Source organism: Lepidochelys kempii, chromosome 1, assembly GCF_965140285.1.
Source record: "Lepidochelys kempii isolate rLepKem1 chromosome 1, rLepKem1.hap1, whole genome shotgun sequence".
NCBI classification, from domain to species: domain Eukaryota; kingdom Metazoa; phylum Chordata; order Testudines; family Cheloniidae; genus Lepidochelys; species Lepidochelys kempii.
The window spans coordinates 332431440-332454427 of record NC_136380.1 but is presented as its reverse complement, the minus strand read 5'-3'; the positions used below and the strand labels follow the sequence as shown (position 1 = coordinate 332454427).

Sequence of the window (22988 nt, the reverse complement as noted above, 5' to 3'; positions counted from 1 at the left end):
TTGGAGAGCAGTCAACTTAATGGCATTCTCCCTGGACCCTGCAGAGGAGTTTTACAATTCTGTTTGTAAGGGTGGGTTTAGAGACTTGTACTTCTCCCCCAGCATTCACGTTGGGGGCTACCCTGCAGTAGCAACATCCAGAGGACCGACATAGCTGGAATTCCTCCTGGATCACTCAGGAAGAACACATTACAGCGACAGCTTTGCCATCTTCTAAATGGAAGCAGCACACACTGTCTGCGCTCACTGAGCAAGTCTTCTAGAAAGCATGAAAAGGGGTGGGTCACGTTCCCTGTTTTCACCCCCACCTCATCTTGGTGAGGCCAGTGCTAGCATGGAACAGTGGCTCTGCTCCCCAACCACTCCGTGGCTGCCCAGTATGCAGGGATTCTAGAATGGGGGAGGTGGGCTTCCTTGCACCCTTTGCCATTGCCTTGCATACCCAGCAACCACCAAGCTCCTCTTCCAGAAGGATGTACACAACACACTGCTGGAGGTGAAAGAGACACCAAATGCTTGTAAAGATGGTGGCTTTCACTGTGGACGGTAGTGTGACATGGGGGGGATTTATTTCTGTGGTAAATACAGTGCTTTGAAGGGCTACAGCTCTCAAAAGAAAAGACTCATTTTACAGTGCGAGGCTAAGGACAGCACTTCTATGTATATACCATCTGACTTTAGAACACAATATTGGCTGTTACCATTATTTTCAGTCTAATGGACTTTGGTACTGTGTACATATGAGTTGTGAAGACGGGGCTTACTGAATTTGAAAGTCAGGTTTCTAATAAAAGGTTAATCCTGGTGCCTTCTACTGAGATACCTGTTGTAGGAAGGAGTCACTGGTAAAATAAAAAAATAGTAATGAACAATAAACAAAAAACAATCTCCCTCCTTTCTCCCTCCGTCTCAAAAGCAACTGTAAAGCACAAAAATAAGGAAAAAACATATATGTTTGTTTTTTCCAGATTGTTGTTACAGAAGCACCTATGCTTTGTCAGCACCCTTTTTTGGCAAGAGAAAACTTTGGAAATTAAAATTATTCCAGTGCCATTCTGTATTGTTGTCATAAATATAAAGGGAAGGATAAACCCCTTTTGTCTCTGCTTGGCCACAAAGCAGAGAGAAACCGAGCTGCTTTCAGTTTCAAAGCTGCTTTCTGGACTTCCTAAAAATTCCTTTTTAAAATCTGTATTTCTAGTTCAAAAAATCTCAACTGGATCTCAAAATGATTTCAGGTTAATCCCACCGCTGCCACCATGTCACGGTTCCTCCCCCACTCTGAACTCTAGGGTACAGATGTGGGGACCTGCATGAAAAACCTCCTAAGCTTATCTTTACCAGCTTAGGTCAAAACTTCCCCAAGGTACAAAATATTACATCCGTTATCCTTGGACTGGCCGCTACCACCACCAAACTAATACTGGTTACTGGGGAAGAGCTGTTTGGACGCGTCCTTCCCCCCAAAATACTTCCCAAAACCTTGCACCCCACTTCCTGGACAAGGTTTGGTAAAAAGCCTCACCAATTTGCCTAGGTGACTACAGACCCAGACCCTTGGATCTTAAGAACAATGAACAATCCTCCCAACACTTGCACCCCCCCTTTCCTGGGAAATGTTGGCTAAAAAGCCTCACCAATTTGCATAGGTGACCACAGACCCAAACCCTTGGATCTGAGAACAATGAAAAAGCATTCAGTGTTTTACAAGAAGACTTTTAATAAAAAATAGAAGTAAATAGAAATAAAGAAATCCCCCCTGTAAAATCAGGATGGTAGATATCTTACAGGGTAATTAGATTCAAAAACATAGAGAACCCCTCTAGGCAAAACCTTAAGTTACAAAAAAGATACACAGACAGAAATAGTTATTCTATTCAGCACAATTCTTTTCTCAGCCATTTAAAGAAATCATAATCTAACACATACCTAGCTAGATTACTTACTAAAAGTTCTAAGACTCCATTCCTGTTCTGTCCCCGGCCAAGACGACTACAGACAGACCCAGACCCTTTGTTTCTCTCCCTCCTCCCAGCTTTTGAAAGTATCTTGTCTCCTCATTGGTCATTTTGGTCAGGTGCCAGCGAGGTTACCTTTAGCTTCTTAACCCTTTACAGGTGAGAGGAGCTTTCCCCTGGCCAGGAGGGATTTCAAAGGGGTTTATCCTTCCCTTTATATTTATGACAATTGTCTTCAAGCAGCATTCTGTGGGAAGCACTTAACTATGGCTTGGTCTACACTATGGGGTTAGGTCGAATTTAGCCGCATTAGGTCGATTTAAAAATGAGTTTGTCCACACAACCGACCCCGTTCTGTCGATCTAAAGGGCTCTTAAAATCGACTTCTGTACTCGTTCCCGACGAGGGGAGTAGCACTAAAATCAACCTTGCTGGGTCGAATTTGGCATAGTGCGGACGAAATCAATGGTATTGGCCTCTGGGAGCTATCCCAGAGTGCTCCATTGTGACCACTTTGGACAGCACTTTGAACTCCAATGAACTAGCCAGGTACACAGGAAAAGCCCCAGGAACTTTTGAATTTCATTTCCTGTTTGATCAGCATGGTGAACTCAGCAGCACAGGTGACCATGCAGTCCCCCCAGAATTGTAGACGTAGAATGTTTCTACACTCCCCCTATCATCTCCGTCCCTGAGGTTATCGCAGATTAGAAGGTGAAAAAAACACACTTGCGATTACATGTTTTCCGAGCTCATGGAGTCCTCCCGCATTGATAGGGCACAGCTTAATGCGTGGAGGCATTCAGTGGCAGAGGCCAGTAAAGAATTAAGAGAGCGCAAAGAGTGGACGCAGGACACGATCCTGAGGCTAACGGGGGAGCAAACGGACACGATGAAGCATCTGTTGGGGGAGCAAACGGACATAACGAAGCATCTGTTGGAGCTGCAGGAAAGCCAACAAGAGCACAGACCTCCGCTGCATCCACTGTATAACCGCCTATCCTCCTCCCCATGTTCTATAGCTTCCTCACCCAGATGCCCAAGAACGTGGGGTGGGGGAGGCTCCGGTACTCAGACATTCCACTCCAGAGGATGGCCCAAGCAACAGAAGGCTGTCATTCAAACAGTTTGATTTTTAGTGTGGCTACAATAAGCAATGTGGCCTTGTCCTTCCCTCCTCCTCCACCCCACCCGGGCTACCTTGTCCGTTATCTCATTTTTTTTAATTAATAAAGAAAGAATGCATGATTTCAAAACAACAGTTACTTTATTTCAAAGTGGGGAGGGTGTTTGGCTTACAGGGAATTCAAATCAACAAAGGGGGTGGGTTTGCATCAAGGACAAACACACACAACTGTCACACTGAAGCCTGGCCAGTCATGAAACTAGTTTTCAAAGCCTCTCTGATGTACAGAGCACCTTGCTGTGATTTTCTAATCGCCTTGGTGTCTGGCTGCTCAAAACTGGACGCCAGACAATTTGCCTCAACCTCCCACCCCGCCATAAACATCTCCCCCTTACTCTCACAGATACTATGGAGCACACAGCAAGCAGCAATAACAATGGGAATGTTGGTTGAGCTGAGGTCTGACCAACAGCACCAGTGAGCTTGTAAACATCCAAAGAGACACATGCTATCACCATTCTGCACTCTTGCGCAGCCTATGGTTGAACTGCTCCTTACTACTGTCCAGGTTTCATGAGCCATGGGAGCAAGGGGTAGGCTGGGGTAGGTGCAACCGCGCGGTGCTGCCGGCTGGGAGAGCAGCCTGAGGCAGAAGCTTCCAGCTCGCAGGAGAGCAGAGTTGCAGTGGAAGCGGTGGAGCCATACACCATGGATGAGGACGGCTAGCAGTCCTACTGCACCGTCTGCTGTGAAGGCACCCAGGAGCTGCTGCTGTGTAGCAATGCCAGCTGCTGCAGATGCTTCTGTGTCGAATGCTTGGAGGTCCTGGTAGGGCAAGGTACCTCAGCCAAGGGAAAAGAGCAAGAGCCCTGGAGCTGTTACATGTGTCAACCACAGAAGTGCTATGGGGTGTTACAGCACTGACCGGACTGGAATGTACGGCTGCAAGACTTTGTCATGAGTGACAAAGGACAGGAATATGATATACCTAAAATCTAAAAAGGCCCGCACATTTCCCAGAGCCACTACACTTTATAACAGAACGGCAATGATTGCATTGGCTTCTTGGATCACAGCAGCCCCCACAGTAGACTTGACCACAACAGAAGCGGTGACAGTGAGCTGAGTGGGCTCCATGCTTGCCGTGGTATGGCGTCTGCACCGGTAACCCAGGAAAAAAGGCGTGAAACAATTGTCTGCTGTTGCTTTCACAGAGGGAGGGGCTACTGATGACATGTACCCAAAACCACCCGTGACAATGTTTTTGCCCCATCAGGCATTGGGAGCTTAACCCAGAATTCCAATGGGTGGTGGAGACTCTGGGAACTGTGGGATAGCTACCTACAGTGCACCACTCCGTAAGTTGATCCTAGCCATGGTAGTGAGGATGCACTCTGCCGACTTAATGCGCTTAGTGTGGACATACGCAATCGACTGTATAAAATCAAATTCTAAAAATTGACTTCTATAAAATCGACCTAATTTCGTAGTGTAGACATTAAGACAAGCTAGGGATGAATCTCTGTATGGCCTCCTTGTACAATTGTCTCCATTTTCTTGGGTCTGGGCAAATGCTTTTTTCACCAAGCTGGTGTCTTACATAACTAATGTCACTGAACCCAATCTGGCATTTTTTCGTATTTGATTTAAATTTTTTTTCTTTGGCACATTGCAGAACATTATGCAACTTCTCTTTGTGCTGATCATTTTTGACCCAAACCAGCATTCATGGGCAATTATTCATTTCATCCATATACTCAAAGCTCTGGGACGTCTCTAGTGCTGAAACAATTCTAAAGGGAAGTCACTTAAACATATCTACCAAAAGGGATGTAGAAAAGGCTAATTATTATACTTTCTCCATTGATCTGGGTCTGCCAAAAACTGTGGCTTACATCCAAAACTGAACAGTTCTGAATTTAGTAGTCAAGGAATGACCTTCTCATACCATGTTTGATGACACTGTTAAAAATTTTTGACTCTGCACAAATCTTTAACATGTTTGATTTTATTATGACTATGTTGTTAACCCAATCGGTTGTTGTCAGAATTCTTTCAATAATGTCTAATTTTGCTGTCTGGTCAAATTTAGCTTTTACTTTCTATATGTATTTGTGGTGGCAGGCTGGAACCTGTATCAATATATGATATACTCAGGATGTATATCCTAGTAGATTCTAGTCCCTTTAAAAACCTCATTGAATTCTTTAAGAATATATTTTGCATCTTGTTTTGTAGACTAGTAGACTACTCATTTGATCATCTGTATTTGCAGACTGTTCTTCAACGCAAATCTGGTATTTGTGTTGCATAGTTTCAAACTCTAGTGACTGCTATCTCTTCTTATATAAACAGGCCAGTGTGGCTCTGCCACATTGGCTCATTTTGTGTGCATTATCAAATATGCTTTTTATTTTAACAGAGTGCTATCACTGTATATACTGCACTCAGCTCCAGTGCCTATTTTGAAATCTATGTTTGGTCATCTATTTGTTTTGTCAGAAACTGGTCTTTTGCGTAATCTTGTGTAACACCAACAAGATTATACAAAATCTTGCGTCGGCGGGATCAAACTGGGAACCTCTGGAGCTTAGTTCATGAGCCTCTACCACAAGAGCTAAAAGCCAGCTGCCTGTTAGCTGAGGCTTGAGCAAACTCATTAATCTCTCTCTCTAAGTGGTCTTGGTGCCACTAGATGGGACAGAACACCACACCAGGAGGTGTGTGGATTACACTTGCACTGTAAATGTTATTGAGACCTAATCAGGAAACTTTGTTTCTACATCATCACCATACGGCTTTCTCCTTCAGCTGTATATTTGTTAACGTATTTTGCCTTTGTATTTCTTTTGCAATTCGTGGCATTCTCTTGCAGAATGGTTGCTCTTTTGTTGGACAATTTGCATCATATACTCTGGTTGTTTTCACATTTATTCCAAACAAATATAATCTTTGCCATTTGTTTATTCTGCCTCTGTGCCTCAGTGAACATTTTTAATTAGATGCAGTTCTGTCCTTTCATTGGTTGCTTCTCAATTCATTTGGGAAGCATAGTTTACATTAGCCATTTAATTACTGTTCTTTGCAAAGGTAAGTTCTTTTCTTAATCCTACTTTGAACTGGTTATCAGTAATACCACAAATAATTTACTCTCTAATTAGTCCATCAGTTAACTGTTCAAAGTCAGGTAACTTAGTTTGATTACTTGTGTCTGTGATCGTTATCATTCACATAATGATCAATGATCTCACCTGGCAGCTGGTGTCTTGTAGTGAGAATGTGCCTTTCCCAAGTGACATTCTTGTGTGGATCAAAATATTCTTGACATTTTTGAATGACTTGGTCTAGTTTGCTATTGGTGGAAATGTGTTGTAGATCTCCAGTATCTATCGCCTTGGCACATGTAGCAGTGTGGAGGATTTTACCCTCTGCAGTATCTCTTCATTACAACTTGGAAGAAATAAAGTCGTAAGCATTGGCAACATTCCCAAGTAAAATTATGAACCCTCATTTTATGGAAACCTTGGAGGATATATGAAAACTCAGTAAAAACTGGAGATTTGACTAAATGGAGGTTGCTGGAGAGCTTCAGTTCTGCTCTACAGTCTGAAGTTACTCTGTGGCTGTGTACTGTATGGCTGTGTCTACAGCAGAAAAAAAAGGTGTTTTTTAAATTTTTTTACAAAGAGAGCTATTTTATTGTAAAATCCTAATGTAGACAAGGTAGCTTTGTGTTCCTGTAGATGGTCAAGGTAATCCATAGGTCCTTCTCTGCCCCCTAGGTTTACCTCCATAAGCTACATTGAAGTAAAACTACCATTTTGTTGAGGTTGCCTTGTTTACACCTGGATTGTACAAGAAGAGGACTGACAGGAGATAGTTATCTTGTTTAGATAAACAAACAAAAAATCAAAACCAGACCAAAACCCAACATCTTGTTTGGTAGTGAAGGTAAACTGTAGAAGACTGAAGCTGCCTACTTAACTTACGATATTGTGGAATTTGAGCATTCCGCAATATTACGCTTCTACTGCAATTTTGACAACAGGAGCCTCGCCATGTATGGGACTGACAGTGGGAGCCCTGGCCACCCCAGGGCTGAGAGCAGAAACTCCCCGCTCTCAGCCCCTGCTGGCCGACAGCAGAAGCCTCCGCTTTCAGCTCTGGGTGGTTGACGAGAAAATCACGGGAAAGTAATAATGGACTTTATTACTGCAAATAATAAATTATTACTTTTCCATAATTTTGCATGACTTGTCCGCAACTCAGCTGCAATTTTTTAACAATCATCCCTCAATTCAAGTAGGGCCTTACTTATGAGGTATCTAAGCTCTGCATGGTTAGATTTCTGCTGAGCTACGTAGCACTGCTCCTACAAAATTCACCTTCAGAGTTGTGGATCTTCAGTGCTACTCACGTTATAAATTTTTGACTTGCTCAGTAAAAAACATTCTTCAGTATAGGCAATACAGGGAAATAAGCCGTTCTCAGTTAACCAGGAGTTTAGGTTACTCAGAGTTTAGAGAGTAGGGATGAATTGTAATTACATGTGGCTAGGCAAGCCATTCATTCAGTTTTAAGATGGACAGTCCTGTTTTTGTATGGTTTGTCCACATCAAGTACTGACATAAAACTGGAAGTGGTTTTATCTGCTATCACACACAGAAGATACCATTTTATAGAGCATGACACTCTGTCCTCTCTGGTGTGGCTTGCACACACAGTGTGTGCGAAATCATGCTGGCAGGTGGGGCAACTGAGGGGATGTCCTGTTTTCTGGAGATGCAGCAGTGGCCATCCTACATGCCGTACATCATTTACTGATTACAGCCCAACATTTGAGAGGCCCTAATCTCATAGAGAACATTTCTTGAGAATTATTTAAGATTATGCAATGACTCTGTTTTATTATTTTTAAAGTAAAAGTTCATGCTCTCATTTAACTATTTCTGTTTTTTTTTATTACTAGAATTATAAGCATTCATGGTTAAAATTCATCTCTGGTATAGCTCTGTTAGCTGTAATGGAGTTACACAAAGGATTTATTTGATCCTTTCCTCTTGGATTGCAATCAGGGCCACAGAGTGTAGTTGTTTCAGATCTAAAGTAAATCAGGTTGTTTGAAATTGCTGGATCAAACTCTTAATCCTCTTTGGACAACAGTTCATTTAGAAAACAAAACAAAACAATGTTCCATTACTTTTAGGCTAAGCTAAGCTACTTCACTTTTTTATCTAGCTCTCTCATGCTAGCTAGTGACAGTTTAAGAATCCATTATCACATGGATTTATGATTATGACACTTATCGGTGGATGGGAAATGTTATCAGCAGAAACCAGAAAGAAATACTTTGATATTACTGAATGGATTCTCACCTTCATTTGTCATAGAGATCTTGGCTCAGGCGCTATTTAACTAATTCAGCAATAATAAAGAAATCTTATAAGATATGCGTTTTCAACATTTTACCACCTTTTGTTTAAAAGGATCACTTTCCTGTGGTAGTTCTGGCTCATGAGACTGAAATGTGTGTTGCAGTGCACTGACTTTAGAATCAGTATTGTGGAAAAGGCAACTTCATTTCAGCTGCCTGATTTTACACAATAAAGGGAAAATAGGTACCAGTGATGCACTGTGGATATTTTAACAAGGGGCTCTCCATAAATTTTACCCCTTAGCATGTGATTAATTCTGTGCCCTTTGAATACAGGAGCTACAGAAAAAGAAGTGCGGAACTAGGGAATCTATTAATATTTTCATTTTAAACAAAAGCTTTTTCACATAACAACAACAACCCAGGAGTGTAATCAGCACCATTGGTAAAATAAGTCTATATTAACCTGCCCATTCCTGGCAATGATTGTAATTTCTCCCTGAAAAATAAATGAATATATTATATATGTAGCTATAGTCCATTGTTCAACTTGTGCAGTTGGAAAAGAGAGGGAGATGGCAGTGTGAAGGTTCTGGAGGGATTTGTTGCAGGAGGGTTGCCCTCTCTCTGAGAATTCTGTTTTTAATACCTGAAGCTTGGTGAAATCTGATCTAAATGCAAAAACAAACCAACCCAACCCTTTTCAAACTATTTTGAGGAGCCCAAGGGGTAATTCGTCTCTTGGATGGTTGCCTGAGCAACATCCAGTGAAGGAGTGAACTCATCATAGCCTTCCATATAACGGCATGGTGGACTTTTAATCAGGGGCTCCTGGGAACCCTCCTGTAGTTGGTGGAAGTCTGTTCTGAGACATGGGGCCTGATTCTCTGCTGTCCTGCCTCTTGTGTAGTCATTTACACCATTGCACAATGAATGTAAAACGCTACCATCCTGACCCAGTAGTATTTTAAACTCACCTTGCACTGGCACAAATAACCTACACATGGTGCAAGGTAATGATGAATCAGGCCTATATTTGCAAAAATTAACAGGCTCTAGAGAACCTCTTTTGTAATCTAATTGCTGCTGAGCATCTTTTGTAACATGCATTGCTTCAACTTGTAGAGAGGAGAGAAAAAAAGTACAAAAGGAGAAATAGGCAAGTAAAGCATGAAATATAAGGTGATGTACTCCTGGCACCAACTCTTTTCTAGTTTTGTAGACTAATATCTTATACAATTGTTTATCTGAAATTATCTGCTGTATTTTTAAAAGATCTCTATGTTTGAACGAATGCAGATCAATGACTACAAGTGATATTTCCCCCTCCATGCTACGGGGGCTGATGTGGGTTTGGTTTCTTAATAAACTTTATATATTGTCAAGTAAAATCATTATCTTGGCTGATCTCCTTAAAGGTCTTTCTTTTCTTTTCTTTTCTTTTCTTTTCTTTTCTTTTCTTTTCTTTTCTTTTCTTTTCTTTTCTTGGGTTCTTCCACAGAGGGCAAAGGGAAAAGGAGAAATGCTCTTCATGACTTCAAAAAAACAAGCGAGACTATGCTAATTAAATCAGACCTATCACTAGTGGGAAAAACCAAGCTATTAAACACGACAGAACAATGTGCCAAGAGATGCAGCAGGAATAAAGGTTTTCCGTTCCCTTGCAAGTAAGTTATTACATCTTTGATATTTTTGTTTCATTATTGAAGTGACCTCTAGCCATGCACATCACTTACATTGACATCAGTGGAACTGCCATCTTGGATAGAGTGTATATCCTGAAGTTTGTGTTTTGACAGCTGGGATCTTGCTCTTCATGGTCAGAGATTCTCTGGTCTTCTCAAACCCTTAACGTGAAATTGGAGAGTTGTTCTGATTTCTTTACCAGTGCAATCTGTAATTTTTTTTTTTTTGCACACTAGATCTGAAGAAATGTGCTCAAATTAAGATGTGGATGGCTTGTTTTAGATTTGTTTTTGTTAAAGATAAGTGTCTGAGTTTTCTCAATTTCTCCATTGCTTATAAAATGGTTATTACAGCTGCAGCACCACTTTAAGCCATATTCTGCCTTCATTCTTTACATGTTACTCATGTTGACTTCAATGGGAATTCCACACATGGAACACAGTTAAGTGCGTGGCTGAAGTTCATTGGCATATACATTGAATCTCTGGTACAATGGGATCAAACATTTTGAGCTCCATAATAATTACAATGGAAAACTCTAAGTGATAAATATCCTGAGGTGCCTGCTGTCTTTTTTTCAACACATTATGCTGCTGATTGCTTCCCTGCCTATTGTAATGCTTGATCTATATTCTCTTTTGGAATAAAACACACTATTTTGCCCACTATGCACTGGACCTGAATTTTCCCTCTGGCCTGTGTTAATCTATGACTGTGACTACAAATGAAAGAAAATGATTGCAGAGGAGAGATGCAGATAACTCCTGTGCTGGAAAATGGGATCCACCAACACTGATGGCAGTGGAAGTTTTACTATTGACTACAGATGGGACCAGGATCAGATGCTTTATTTAGAGAACTCCCTTGCAGAAACAACAAAGAGTCTGGTGGCACCTTAAAGACTAACAGATTTATTTGGGCATAAACTTTCATGAGTAAAAAACACACTTCTTCAGAAGCTCATATAGAGCCTGGTCCTTCTCCCACGAAAGTCATCAACAGTGGTACAAGTTCTGGCCCCTAAGTTCATTAGGTCTGATCCTTTCCCCCACCCCACTGTCTTGCCCCTTGTGTACACCTGTGAGAAATGAATGCCAGGGGGTGTAAAATGCTTCCTGATGAGAATGGTAGGTAGCATGTTGCACCCAACTGACACTCACTATTCACATGGTGTAAATGACTTTGGGCTTAATTCTGTTCCCACTGAAGTAAGAGTCATAACTCCCATTGTCTTCAGTGGGAACTGGATCAGATCATACATAAGATTCAAGACAGCATGGGATCCTGCCCATTGAGCTGAGCTGAAGGAGTGCAGATATGGGGCCCACAATAAAATTACTTAGGTTTCATAATATAAAAATTATTTCTGAACTCTGCCAGACTTTGAACAATGCTAAATTCCTACATCTGCTCAGGAAAATTGCTTCAAGCATTCATGAGTTGTGGCTGCTCTGGCTGTTGTGTCCTGAAAGTAGGTTAATACATGTATGTTATTTTAATCCATTATGAAAAATAATCTAGAACTGCTCATATTTTTTCATTACTTTCTCATTTGTGAAGGATTTTCCATCACGACTGTGGCTGTTGCGTTCATTCAGAGGCAAATCCTTTGCTCTGTGCACAGCATGAGTAAAAAGGCTGCATACTGGGGAGATATACAAGGGCTTGGGAGGAGTGGGGGATGGGAGGAATCCTGCATCCAGCTGGCAGAGTGGCAGCACTGTCCTGCTTCTGATGTTTGCTTGCTTCATGAGCTAGAATGAATCGCAGATCTGCCTAATCATGGATCCACAGGCCCTGCATCTACTGCTTCCCTAGGCTGCCACCAAACTCCCCCTCCACAGTGTCAGGCAGAGATTTCCATTATGCACAGCTCTATGCACTGTCGGAAAATGCACGGTTCTTGCCTCGGCTCCCAGAAACCAGCCCTCTCATCCAGCATTAACTGGACTGATTTTATGTATCCAGGGCCCTCAATTGGTATGTCTTGGTTTTGGCCCTAAGTCAATTGATATAGCATTTGGCCCTAAGCATTGATATAAAGTGCACAGAGGGCGACATGATTTCTTTAATGCCAGTGAAAAATAAATATTTAGAAATAAATATAATTATAACTTTCCCCTTTAGAGTTGGGAGCCCAATCCTCAGCATTGTGCTAGAGTGTGACAGTCAGAAAATGAAACTGACTGTGTACATAAGATAAAACTGTCCGGTCAAGCTGTGAGACTAATTTACTTTTTGGTTCAATGTCAGTTCCAATAATAATAATAATAATAATTAATAATAAAAATAATTTTGGGGAGTGTAACAGCCCTGAGAATGTGATCAGGAAAAGATTGTTAGAATCCTTTGTGTGGAGAGGGCAAAAGCTAGACTAGAAGATATCCAAGATGGAGCTGGAGGAGGAACTCAAGGAAATGGCTGTAAATGATGCATTCAGTGAGTTTAGAAGTGAAGAGAAGAAGGGAAATGAAAATATATTTGGAGAGGCAGATGGGGATCAATAGTTGAATTTTTGTGAGAAAAGAGGAGATCAGATATGACATATTTAGGAGAACTGGGCAGAAGAGAGGCTGAGGAAGGGGCAGAGGGATGAAGGTTAGCAGTTTGGAGGAGTTGGAGTCCAAAGAACAGGTAGTTAGAGAAGGGATGAGAAATGTTGGTGGTAGTGACAGGGGAGAAGATGAAGGGGAGGGAGATTGCATCTTATCTTGTAATATTTTTTCTTTGAAAAAGGCAATGAAATCTTGCAAAGAGACAGTGGTTTGGGGCACTACGAAATGGGGTATTTTAGGAAGGAGTCAAAGATTTAAAAAGTCTATTAATAAGGCTGCAGAAATAGTGGGAGTCAGTAGAGCTGGAGAAATGGTGCTATTCTGGGAAGGAATAAAGCAGAACTGAAGGAGGAGTGGACAAACCTGTAGCGAAGGAAGTCTGGTTGGTCATGAGATATTCTACAATAGGGCTGGGTAGCACCAGAGCAGAGTGAAGAAAGCAGATATTGGAGAAGAAAAGGGCTGAGATTAGAGGGATATACTTTGTGGTGGGAGAGAAGGGGCAAAGAAGTCAGCAGTGGAGTGGAACGAAACAACAGCAAAGGACAAGGATGGGAGGAAAGGGTATTATCATAATCGAAATTATTAACAATAATATTCCTGACTCCACTTTGAGCTTCCATTTATCTTTAAGCAACATGAGTGAAATACTTACTACATCCCTGTGAGGCATGCAAGTTTCAATTAATGTTTTGAGATCCTGGGGTGGAAGATTTTGTATAGGTACACAGTATTGTCATTATTTTCAAGTTAATCAGCCACATTCATATCCAGTGTAAATCCACAGAATTGAAGTCAACTAAGTTGCATCTAATGACATGAGGAATGAATTTGGCCTGTGGGGTTCAATGCAGTATATCCCCCTCTTTCTTTCCACACCTCTTGTAGCAGAAGGGAATGTCTTTTTTAGAAAAGAGCACAACTGAGGCTTCATGTACTGCCTCAGCCACATTAGTCTTACTTTTAAAATAGAGATTTTTAATGACAAGTGCAATCTGAGATTAGTGCAAGCAGCAAAACTGGTATTTAGTGCTACAACCACAACCACTTAATTTCTTTGTTTCTGAATGCTTGTCAGCACAATTGTGGGTTAAATACCAATTTGGGCTGCTTCTGTGCATTTCCCAGTAAAAATAGATGTATTGTCATAGTATATTCATTGATATGCCATCTATCATTGCTGTAAACCATGTAGGATTCCTTTCCTTATCGAGATTTTTGTTTCAGGGCCTTTGCTTTTGACAGAGCTACAAAACGATGCCATTGGTTCTCTTTCAATAGCATGACGAATGGAGTGAGGAAAAAGCAAGACCACGCATTTGATCTATATGAAAAGAAAGGTAACTGATTTATTCCCCAAGCACAGAGAAGGGAGTCAGCAAGTGACCTTTAGGACTGTGTGTCTTGCCTGAAGAAAGGATGGTTTATGCATTCGAGGAGTTGATGTGTTGTGCCTTAAAACTCTCTGTTTACAAGATGCCCTTTATCTTTGCTGAGATGCACAGCACAGTGATGGACTGTACATTTAAGAGCCTGAGTTGTGTGACCTTTGGTATTTATGTATCATATTATGTGCTGGATTGCACTGCCACTTACTTTACTACTTAAGGGCCTAATCCAGTGAGTTATTGCCATAGGATTGGGTGCTGTTCCTGTTTGGGTCACTGATGTCAGTGTGCGTTGAAAGTGCTCAGAATGTGCTTTTGGTAAATGAAAAATCGTAATTACCTTTTCAGTAGCATTTTTGATAGTGTTTAGGATTAAGTATTTTGAAAAAAAGGCACTTCTTTGTGGAAACACTAAAAATTATGACATGACATTATAATTGATTTTTAGCTTTTGCACAAAAAGCTGCATGCCTTTCTAGAAAAAAAAACAAAACATAAAACTTTTCTGGAAAAAAAAAGGCTACTTTTTCAACAAAAATCTTTTTAGTTTGAAAAATGTTTACCAGCTCTAATTTTCAACAAGTAAACAAGACTTTCCACTAGGTTCTTATTTTTTCCTCTGTTTTCTTCCAACAGACTACATTAGAAACTGTATCATTGGTAAAGGCGCAAACTACAAGGGAACAATATCTGTTACCAAAAGTGGCATCCAGTGTCAGGCATGGAATTCTATGATACCTCACGAGCACAGGTAAGCATAGTCTGAACATAAGAAGGGCGGACTCTCTTGGAACTCTGCTGGTATTCTGTACATTAAAGTTAAAGAACATGGAATACAAACATGTATGGTGGGGTGTAGCTCCTGATTCATTTTTAATTTTACAAATGAGTATTGGGTCTTTGACCCTACTCCTCTTCCAGAACTTCAGGCATTTCACCCCCTCAGTCTCTGAAATGACCTTTCCAGTTACCAACCTATATTTAAAATGAAGGATTTTTGGTATAGATGGTAGACCAGATTCTGAATTCAGTTATGCCATTGAGTAGCTGAATTGCTCCATTGAATTCTGTAACCTAGTTATGGCCTAATTCATATCCCAGATCAAACAATTAAAGAAGTCTGAGGATCTACAAACTTTCTCTGCCCGTGATCCAAAACAGTCATATTCTCTTTTGCCAGGGCCCCAAGTTAATTATCTTTTATAGATGCAAATTTTAAATATTGAGATTACTTTTAACAATCATAAATGCCCCAAGGTAGCATGATGGTGTATATTTCAGAAATGCAGGGGGTGAGAGGGGGTGGGGGGGCTACAGAGTGCTTTTTTGTGCTTCTGGCTGCTGCTGGGTAGATGCTGGGCTGGGTGGAGAGAGTTGGGGTGTATTTCTGGAAGGAAATTGCTACTGGGGGTTGGGTGGAGGTAAGTGCTGCTGCACGAAGATTACTCAGTGGAGGATGCTGCTTCTGAAATGCACTGAGTGGAAGCGTGGTGGTTGATGAGTGTAGGATTTCTAACCTGCACCACACTTAGCTCTGAAGGAAGGTGCTGATTAAAGGTGTGTCCAGCCAGCTGAGTCTTACAGCTGAGGGCAGTGAAGAGAGGACAAATGATGAGAGGTGAACAGAGGGTGGGAGCAAGGAGCTGTATTAGGGCTGCTCAGGAGGATTATAGAGCAGTCTTTTCCTTTCTTTCTGCTGATGGCCCTAGCATTCAAATCCAACCAATCCATCTAACCAATTAGGCTATTTCTTTTTTAAATGGGAGTTAATCACACTGGAGTCATAATACCAACCCTGGGAACCATCAAAGTCTCTATATATTTTAAAGTCAGTGTATCATATGTTTACAGCTATCTATACATGTTATGGATGAGATGATCCATTAGATATCCCTTCTAGACATTAGAGATCTATAATCTGATGTTAAAGATGCAAGAGCTAAGTTCTGTCCTCATTTACACTGAGAAGTGAAGTTACTCCAGATTTACATCAGTGAACAGTAATTGAGAACAGAATTTATCCCTTAAATTTGCAGGGCACTGTAAAATTTTGCAAAGCCAATCTTTTGACTTCCCCCCCAGGCCTTTGGGAAAGGGATAGTTTTACAAATATAGAGTGGCAGGTTTGGGGATGTTAGCTTATCAGTTTTAGGTGCTTACAATTGTTTTTATAGTTTGGTTCATGTTGCAAATCTTGTGGATTGTAAGCGTTGTTAAAGCACCTCGAGCCTAGGACACATATTTGAAATCAATAAACAAACCAATGAATAACTTCCCATTCATTTCCAGAGGAGCATTACCACTCTGACCTTTTAAGAACGGTTTAGAAACTAACCTCATTCATGAGAGAGGTTCTCAGAGGAAGTTGGCCTTAAAGCAGAGTTACATGCAATTTGTAGAGGATTTGAGGGTACTGGCTATCGTTTTTAGAACTAGTCATAATAAATGCACACAGAATTGTTTTGGTTTATATTTCCTTTCAGATTTAGGATTACATATATAATATATAAAATTAAATAATAACACAGCAATAATTGGAGAATGGTACAGTAGCTATGGGACTTAATTCTTGAGCTTAGGGCCTGATCCTGAAAGGAACTCAGAGTCCTTAGCTCACACAGCACCCGAGACTTCAGCACTCAGCACCTTTCAGAATTATTCTCAGATACTACTTTCTTCGGCGTCAGTGGAAAAACTCCCATTGACGTTAGTGGTAGCAGGATACAGGAACTCGGTTTACTGTAAATGTATTTGGTTAATATCTTTAGCAGTTTTACTTTTGCATTGTAGTAATGAATTTGGATGGCCACTCATCTGAGAAGCATGCTGTGAAGCTGACTTCCTCCCGCCTTATGCAATAGATTTTGTTTGAAAAGGTCACGATAAACAAGGTGGTCGCATGCTAATTTTGTTTCTCAACGTCAAAAAATGTCATCATTGGAGGCTTGAGTGAGATGGGACAGAAGCAAAGAGTGGAGTGTTTGGAATTTACTAACATGTACGGTGGAAGTTATTAGGTCACAACATCTGGTTATCACAAGGTGGCATTTGTGGTGGAAAAAAAATAGGTTTACTAATTTTGCATAAGTTTTTCCTCAAAACTTGTACTTACTCCAGACTCTGGAAGGTTGTGCTTTGATGTTAAAATTATTATGCTATTGTTATTGTTATTACTCTATATGCCAGTTGTGCCTAGAGGCCCCAACCAAACCTGGGGCCCCATTAGGGTTGCCAACTGTCTAATCACAGAAACCCAAACACCCCTGCCTCACCCCTTCTCTGAGGCCCCAGCCTGCTCACTCCATCCCCCCTCCCTCCGTCACTCACTCTCCCCCACCCTCACTCACTTTCACCCGGCTGAGACAGGAGGCTGGGTAGCAGGACGGAGTGCAGGCTCTGGGCTGGGGCCAAGGGGTTTGGAGTGTGGGAGGGGGTCTGGGCTGAGCTTGGGGCAGGGGGTTGGGGTACAGGAGTGGGTGTGGGGTGCAAGCTCTGGGAGGGAGTTTGAGTGCAGGAGGCGGCTCCGGGCTGGGGCAGAGAGTTAGGGTGCAGGAGGGGGTGTGGGCTCTGAGAGGTAGTTTGGGTTCAGGAAGGGGCTCAGGGCTGGGTCAGAGGATTGGGGTGCAGGAGAAGGTGCGGGCTCAGGCTGGGCGGCACTTACCTGGGTGGCTCCCAGTCAGCAGCACAGTGGGGCTAAGGCAGGCTCCCTGCTTGCTCTGGCCTCATACCACTCCCGGAAGTGGCTTGCACACTCCTGTGGCCCCTGGGGTAGGCAGGGGGCTCCACGCGCTGCCCCTGCTTGCAGGTGCTGCCCCCACAGATCCCATTGGTCGCAGTTCCTGGCCAATGGGAGCTGCGGAGTCGGTGCTTGGGGCAGCGTGCAGAGACCCCCTGTCTGCCCCGCCCCCAGGGGCTGCAGGAATGTGCCAGCCACTTCTGGGAGTGGCACGGGGCCAGGGCAGGTAGAGAGCCTACCTTAATCCCATTGTGCAGCCGAACTTTTAGCACCCTAAAATCTCCCGTATTGGCTTCAGTAGCCTCTGGCAGATAGGGCCTGATTCCGGGAGACTCCCGGCAAAACCTGGAGGGTTGGCAACCCTAGGCCCCATTGTTCTAGGCACTGTACAGATATAGAACAATGACATTTCTTGCTCTGAAGAGATTACAAATTAAATAGACAAGGCAGACACAGGCAGGTTCAAAGAGATACAGGAGCAAAATGAATGGAGTGATGGTTTGCAGGCTTCTTGTTCGTTCCAGAATGACTTCATCAGTGGCTGAAATTGCTTCTTTAGCTACTCCTGCTGGCTTGTGTTTCTGGCTTGTGTTCCTGAAGATTCTTTCTTTTCTGAGCTCGCATGACTTGGGGAGAGGTTGTGCTACATGGGTCCTAGTGAACAGTTCTGTGCCTGAAGAGGGCTAGCCCTGGCTGGTTCTCATCTTTCTCTCTTCCCACCATGGTGCTGTAGTACCTGTTGATGCTGCTTGTGCATCTTCTTCTGCCAGCTTGGATCTCTACGTAATGCTGTACAGTATGAATGATTTCAGAAATGGTTTTGATCCTGATCCTAGGGTAATTTGGATTGACTGTTGCCAGGCTTTTGTAATGGTTATTTTTGAGCTGAGAGACTCTCTGATGGTAAAATAATAAATGAAATATGGTAAAATGAGAAAAATGATTCTCTCCAAGGACCAAGAAAAGGAAAAACTCCCATTAAATTATGTTACAACATTGTGCTGATTGCAACCAGGATGTGAGTAACGGGTATTTTCCACCTCAATCTGTTCCAAGACTTAATTAACCAAAGGTTAAAAAAAGACACAAAATACATTTTTGGTGGTGTGGGAGTGGGCAGGGATTTTCCTTTTTTCCCCCTTTTGTTATTCATTCATACCATGCAGTTATCCAATTGAGGCAGCAACTGTAAGCTGTTCTTGTACTTCTTGTCTGAGTTGGATCAGTTCTGCTGTATGAGTGCAACAACTGGTTAATTCAGTTTAAAGAATAAGATGCAAGTGTAGTCTCTTCTAATTGGGGATTTGCACTGATGACAGTCATAGCACTACTGTAACCCCCTTCAGAGACAAGCAGAGTAGCTAATTAGCTCTGGAGAATTTACCCCAGTTTCAAGCAGGGGTAAGCTCTACTAGTGCAAATAGTGTCTTTTCCTGTCTACACTGGGAGTTTCACCAGTCCTGCTACATCAGTGGCTGTAATTAGAGCAAATCCCTAGTCTAGACAAGTCCTAAGATACAGACTGAAGTACTCGCTCCAAAGGGTTCATCACTAAACACAGGAAATATATTTTTTACTTTACTGCAGTCCTACCTCCCTATGGGAATGATCCAAAATCCATTGAAATCAATGGGAATCTTTCTACTGACTGCAATGACCTGTGGAATCACATCTTATGCCTTTGTTTCTCTCTCTGTATAAACCTTTTTTTACTCCAGGAGTGTGTAGAAAAGCAGTTGTATTAGCTTTTTAAAGAAATGAGTCAATATAATGCTGTGAAAAGTGCAAGACTGAGAACCATGGATATGGTCTTTTGGTTATTCATAGAGTAGATATCTGGCAGGAACACATCAAGCTTCTTCATGTGCCGACTCATTGTGCCTCAACTGTGTTCTCATCTGGAGGGTAGACTAACATTTAGACTCCATGCCCGCTCAGTCTGGTCTCTCTGATAAGATTGCCAACAAGGGTGACAATTAGTACTAACCAAAGGGTGTTTTTGTTTTTGCAGTATAGAGACACATCCATTAACTACTGTACTAAGAACACCAACTATTCCATATACTACCAAAGACATATCCTGGCATTGCTCATTAACAGCTTGGCTGAGATGGCTGTAAATCAGTGACCAAGAGGTGAAAGGCTCTGATTCTCATTGCTAGTCTTATGAGCCATATAGTCTTCCTTTAAAATTTATAAATATATAATATTACAAAATATCCTCACTATATTCAGATAATCCCAGGGTAGGGGTACATTGATAGAAACTTTCCACTGATTTGATTCCAAAAATTATTCTTTCACTTTTCACAAAGCCTCATCTTTTTTCACTGCAAATCGAACTAAAACAAGAATGGGACTAAAACATGAATTAGACATGGGCAAACAGATTCTGGAAACTTAAGAAATGATTGAAATATCACTCCTGTTCATAAAAAGAACCAGAACCCAAACTCCAACCTTTTCTTAAGTTTCTTAAATTTAATCATTGCAGACATGGTGGATGTCATCTTCTTCCTAATTTCTGACCGAACCCTCTGTTTTTGCCGATATCTATCTCAGGACATGACTGTCTCTGCTACGTCAGGCCCAGTGTTACAAACTTAGTTGGATTTGTCCAGTGCCCCAAAGCTCACAGATTGGTTCTGGAGCTTCATTTTACCTTAAATCCTTGTACTGGAACAGGTTTTGATTTAAATCTGAGCAGGGACAAGTTAAAGGATGGGATATTTGATGCACTGGATGAGGTATATGACATGTTGTGGTATACATTTTAGGACTCATGGATCTTGAAAGGTGTGTTGTGGGCCGTGTTGATCATTGCAGCAGTGGACCTATGTCTGAACGTTTTGCATCTGTTATTTTGGCAGGGTCTGGTGCTGCTCTGAGTTGGTAAGTCCTGGTCTATAGGTACCATCCTTCTGATTATGAGCTTGGTGAGCTTTGGTGGTTGTTTGAAGGCCAGAAGAGGGGGTTCGGGAAAGATTTATTTCAGGACATGGTCCCCATCAAGTATGAGTTGTAATTATTTGATGATACCTCATGAGAGTTCCAGTGTGGGGTGGTAAGTGACAGCTAAGGGTGTACAGTCAATGTTTTAGGTTTTTTTTCTGTATTGAAGCAGGTTCTCTTGAGGTGTTTATATAACCTATTCCATGAGGCAATCTACTTCTCTGGTGGAGTGTCCTTGTTTGGTGAAGGTTGTTTTAAGTGTGTTAAGGTGTGTATCCCAGGCTTTCAACTTGGAGCATATTCTGTGGTATCTGATTGCCTAACTGTAGATAACAGATTTCTTGGTGTGTCTGGGGTGGTTATTGGATCTTTGGAGGTAAGTCTGGTGATCTATGGGCTTCTTGTGTATAGTTTTCTGTAGCTTTCCATTGCAGACGCTGATCATGGTGTCCTGGAAGTTGATGCTTATATGGGAGTGTTCTAGAGAGAATGAAGGATGGGTGGTGGTTGGTGAAGTTGTGGTGAAAATCTCTGAGGGAGTTTAGGTCATCTGTCCAGATGATGAAAATATCATTGATGTATATCAGGTATTTCATTGGTTTGTGGTGCATATTTTCAGAAATTCTTCCTTGACGTGACCTAGAAGAGGCTGGCATATTGGGGAACCATCCTACTATTCATGGCTGTTCCCGTGGTTTGGAAAAAAGTGCTTGTTGAATGTGAAGTTCTTAAGGGTGAGGATGAAATGGATGATTTCGATGTGTTTTGGGTGGATATCTGAGTGTCGTTCATTGTTGTGAAGATATCTGATGCAGGCAGAGAGGCCGTCATGGTGAGGGATGTTGGTAGATGGGAGGTGACATCCATGGTGGCAAGTATGATGTTCTGAGGGAGTTTGTTAATGTGTGAAGTTTCTGGATGAAGTTGCTTGTGTCTTGGAGAAAACTTGCCCTTTTTGTGGTGAGTGTTTTGAGGATGATTTCTGTGAGTTCTCATATTCATAAGCATGCTGTGGCCAGATATGATGGGTCTGCTTGGTTTCCCTAATTTGTGTATCTTGGAGAAACATTTAGAAGTTCCCTGGGGTAGGTTCATGGGGGAGGAGGTTGTAGAGTTTCTCTTGGAGTTGTCTGGGGAAAGATTTGATGATATCCTTAAATTCCTTTGTGGTATGGGGGTCTTTTTTGAATTCCTTATAGGAGGGTGGTGTTGGAGATTTGTCAGTTGGCCTCATTGATTTACTCATCATGGCTGAGGACTATGAGGGCATTCACTTTGTTTGCTGCTCTGCTCGCTGTATGTTGGCTGGATTTCAGGGGCTATATAGCGGACCTCTTGGCTGTGGAGAGATTGTGGTTGGTATGATGTTTCAGGATTCCACAGTCTTTTGTGATGTAAAGATCAAGTGTGTCATTTCCTCCACTGATGGGTGTCCAGTCAGATAATTCTTTTTTCTTATGACTGTCGGTGGGGACATGGTAGTTCTGGTTGATGTCAACTGTGTTGTGAAGTAATTCTTTGAGACAGTCAGTGAAAGAATTCTTCCAGTTCTCTACATGTCAGTATGATATCAGTTTCAGTGGTGGGAGAGAAGTTCAATCTGTTGGAGAATACAGGTAATTCAGTTCCAGTTAGGGTAGTTGTGATAGGTTGATGATTTTGGGGTGTTGTGTAGCGTCTGTGTGGTAGGTCCTGGTGCCCTGGTTTATCCTGGAGGTGAAGTTCTGTGGGTTGTGGCATTGTTGTTATAGATGGTTCCACTTTTGTTTTGGTGTTGCATGGCCATCACCAGGATTTTTTTGATAGTTGTTTTGGGTTTCTTGAATGATCTCCAGGTAGGTTTCATGACTTTTCCCTTCCACTGTATGGGAGCATGTGATGATTTCTCGTTTGAGGTGGTCCCTTCCAGAACATGTGAGGTGCAGGAGATTGCACCTCAGTTTTTCTGAAATCCTTTTGCAGAGCTGTTCAGAGTTGTATGTGGTTGTCAGAGGGTTATAGATGGAAGTTCTCTGGGGATGTAGTTTTGTTTCTTGCATTTGCTCAGGAAGTAGACGTTGCTGTTAAGTTTGTCTTCCATCTTCTTCGTGTTGTGGAGTTTCCATGTCAGATGGCAAAATATATCTTCCATTGTTGTTTGCTGTGTTGTTGTAGCCGTGTTGGTTACAGGATATGAGAGGGACAAAGTGGGTAAAGTAATGTCTTAAATACTT

The 22988-nt window shown here is 41.9% G+C and overlaps 1 protein-coding gene across 2 annotated transcripts in view; it reads left to right on the top strand.

Annotated features, from left to right (window-relative positions):
* Positions 1-22988, top strand: part of HGF (hepatocyte growth factor) — a 78913-nt gene that overhangs the window by 3808 nt on the left and 52117 nt on the right. For both annotated transcript variants that reach the window (XM_073328630.2, XM_073328629.2), the window contains exons 2-4: positions 9960-10125; positions 13927-14039; positions 14724-14838. In XM_073328630.2, coding sequence (XP_073184731.2) covers positions 9960-10125; positions 13927-14039; positions 14724-14838 — 394 coding nt within the window. The remainder of the gene's footprint in view (positions 1-9959; positions 10126-13926; positions 14040-14723; positions 14839-22988) is intronic.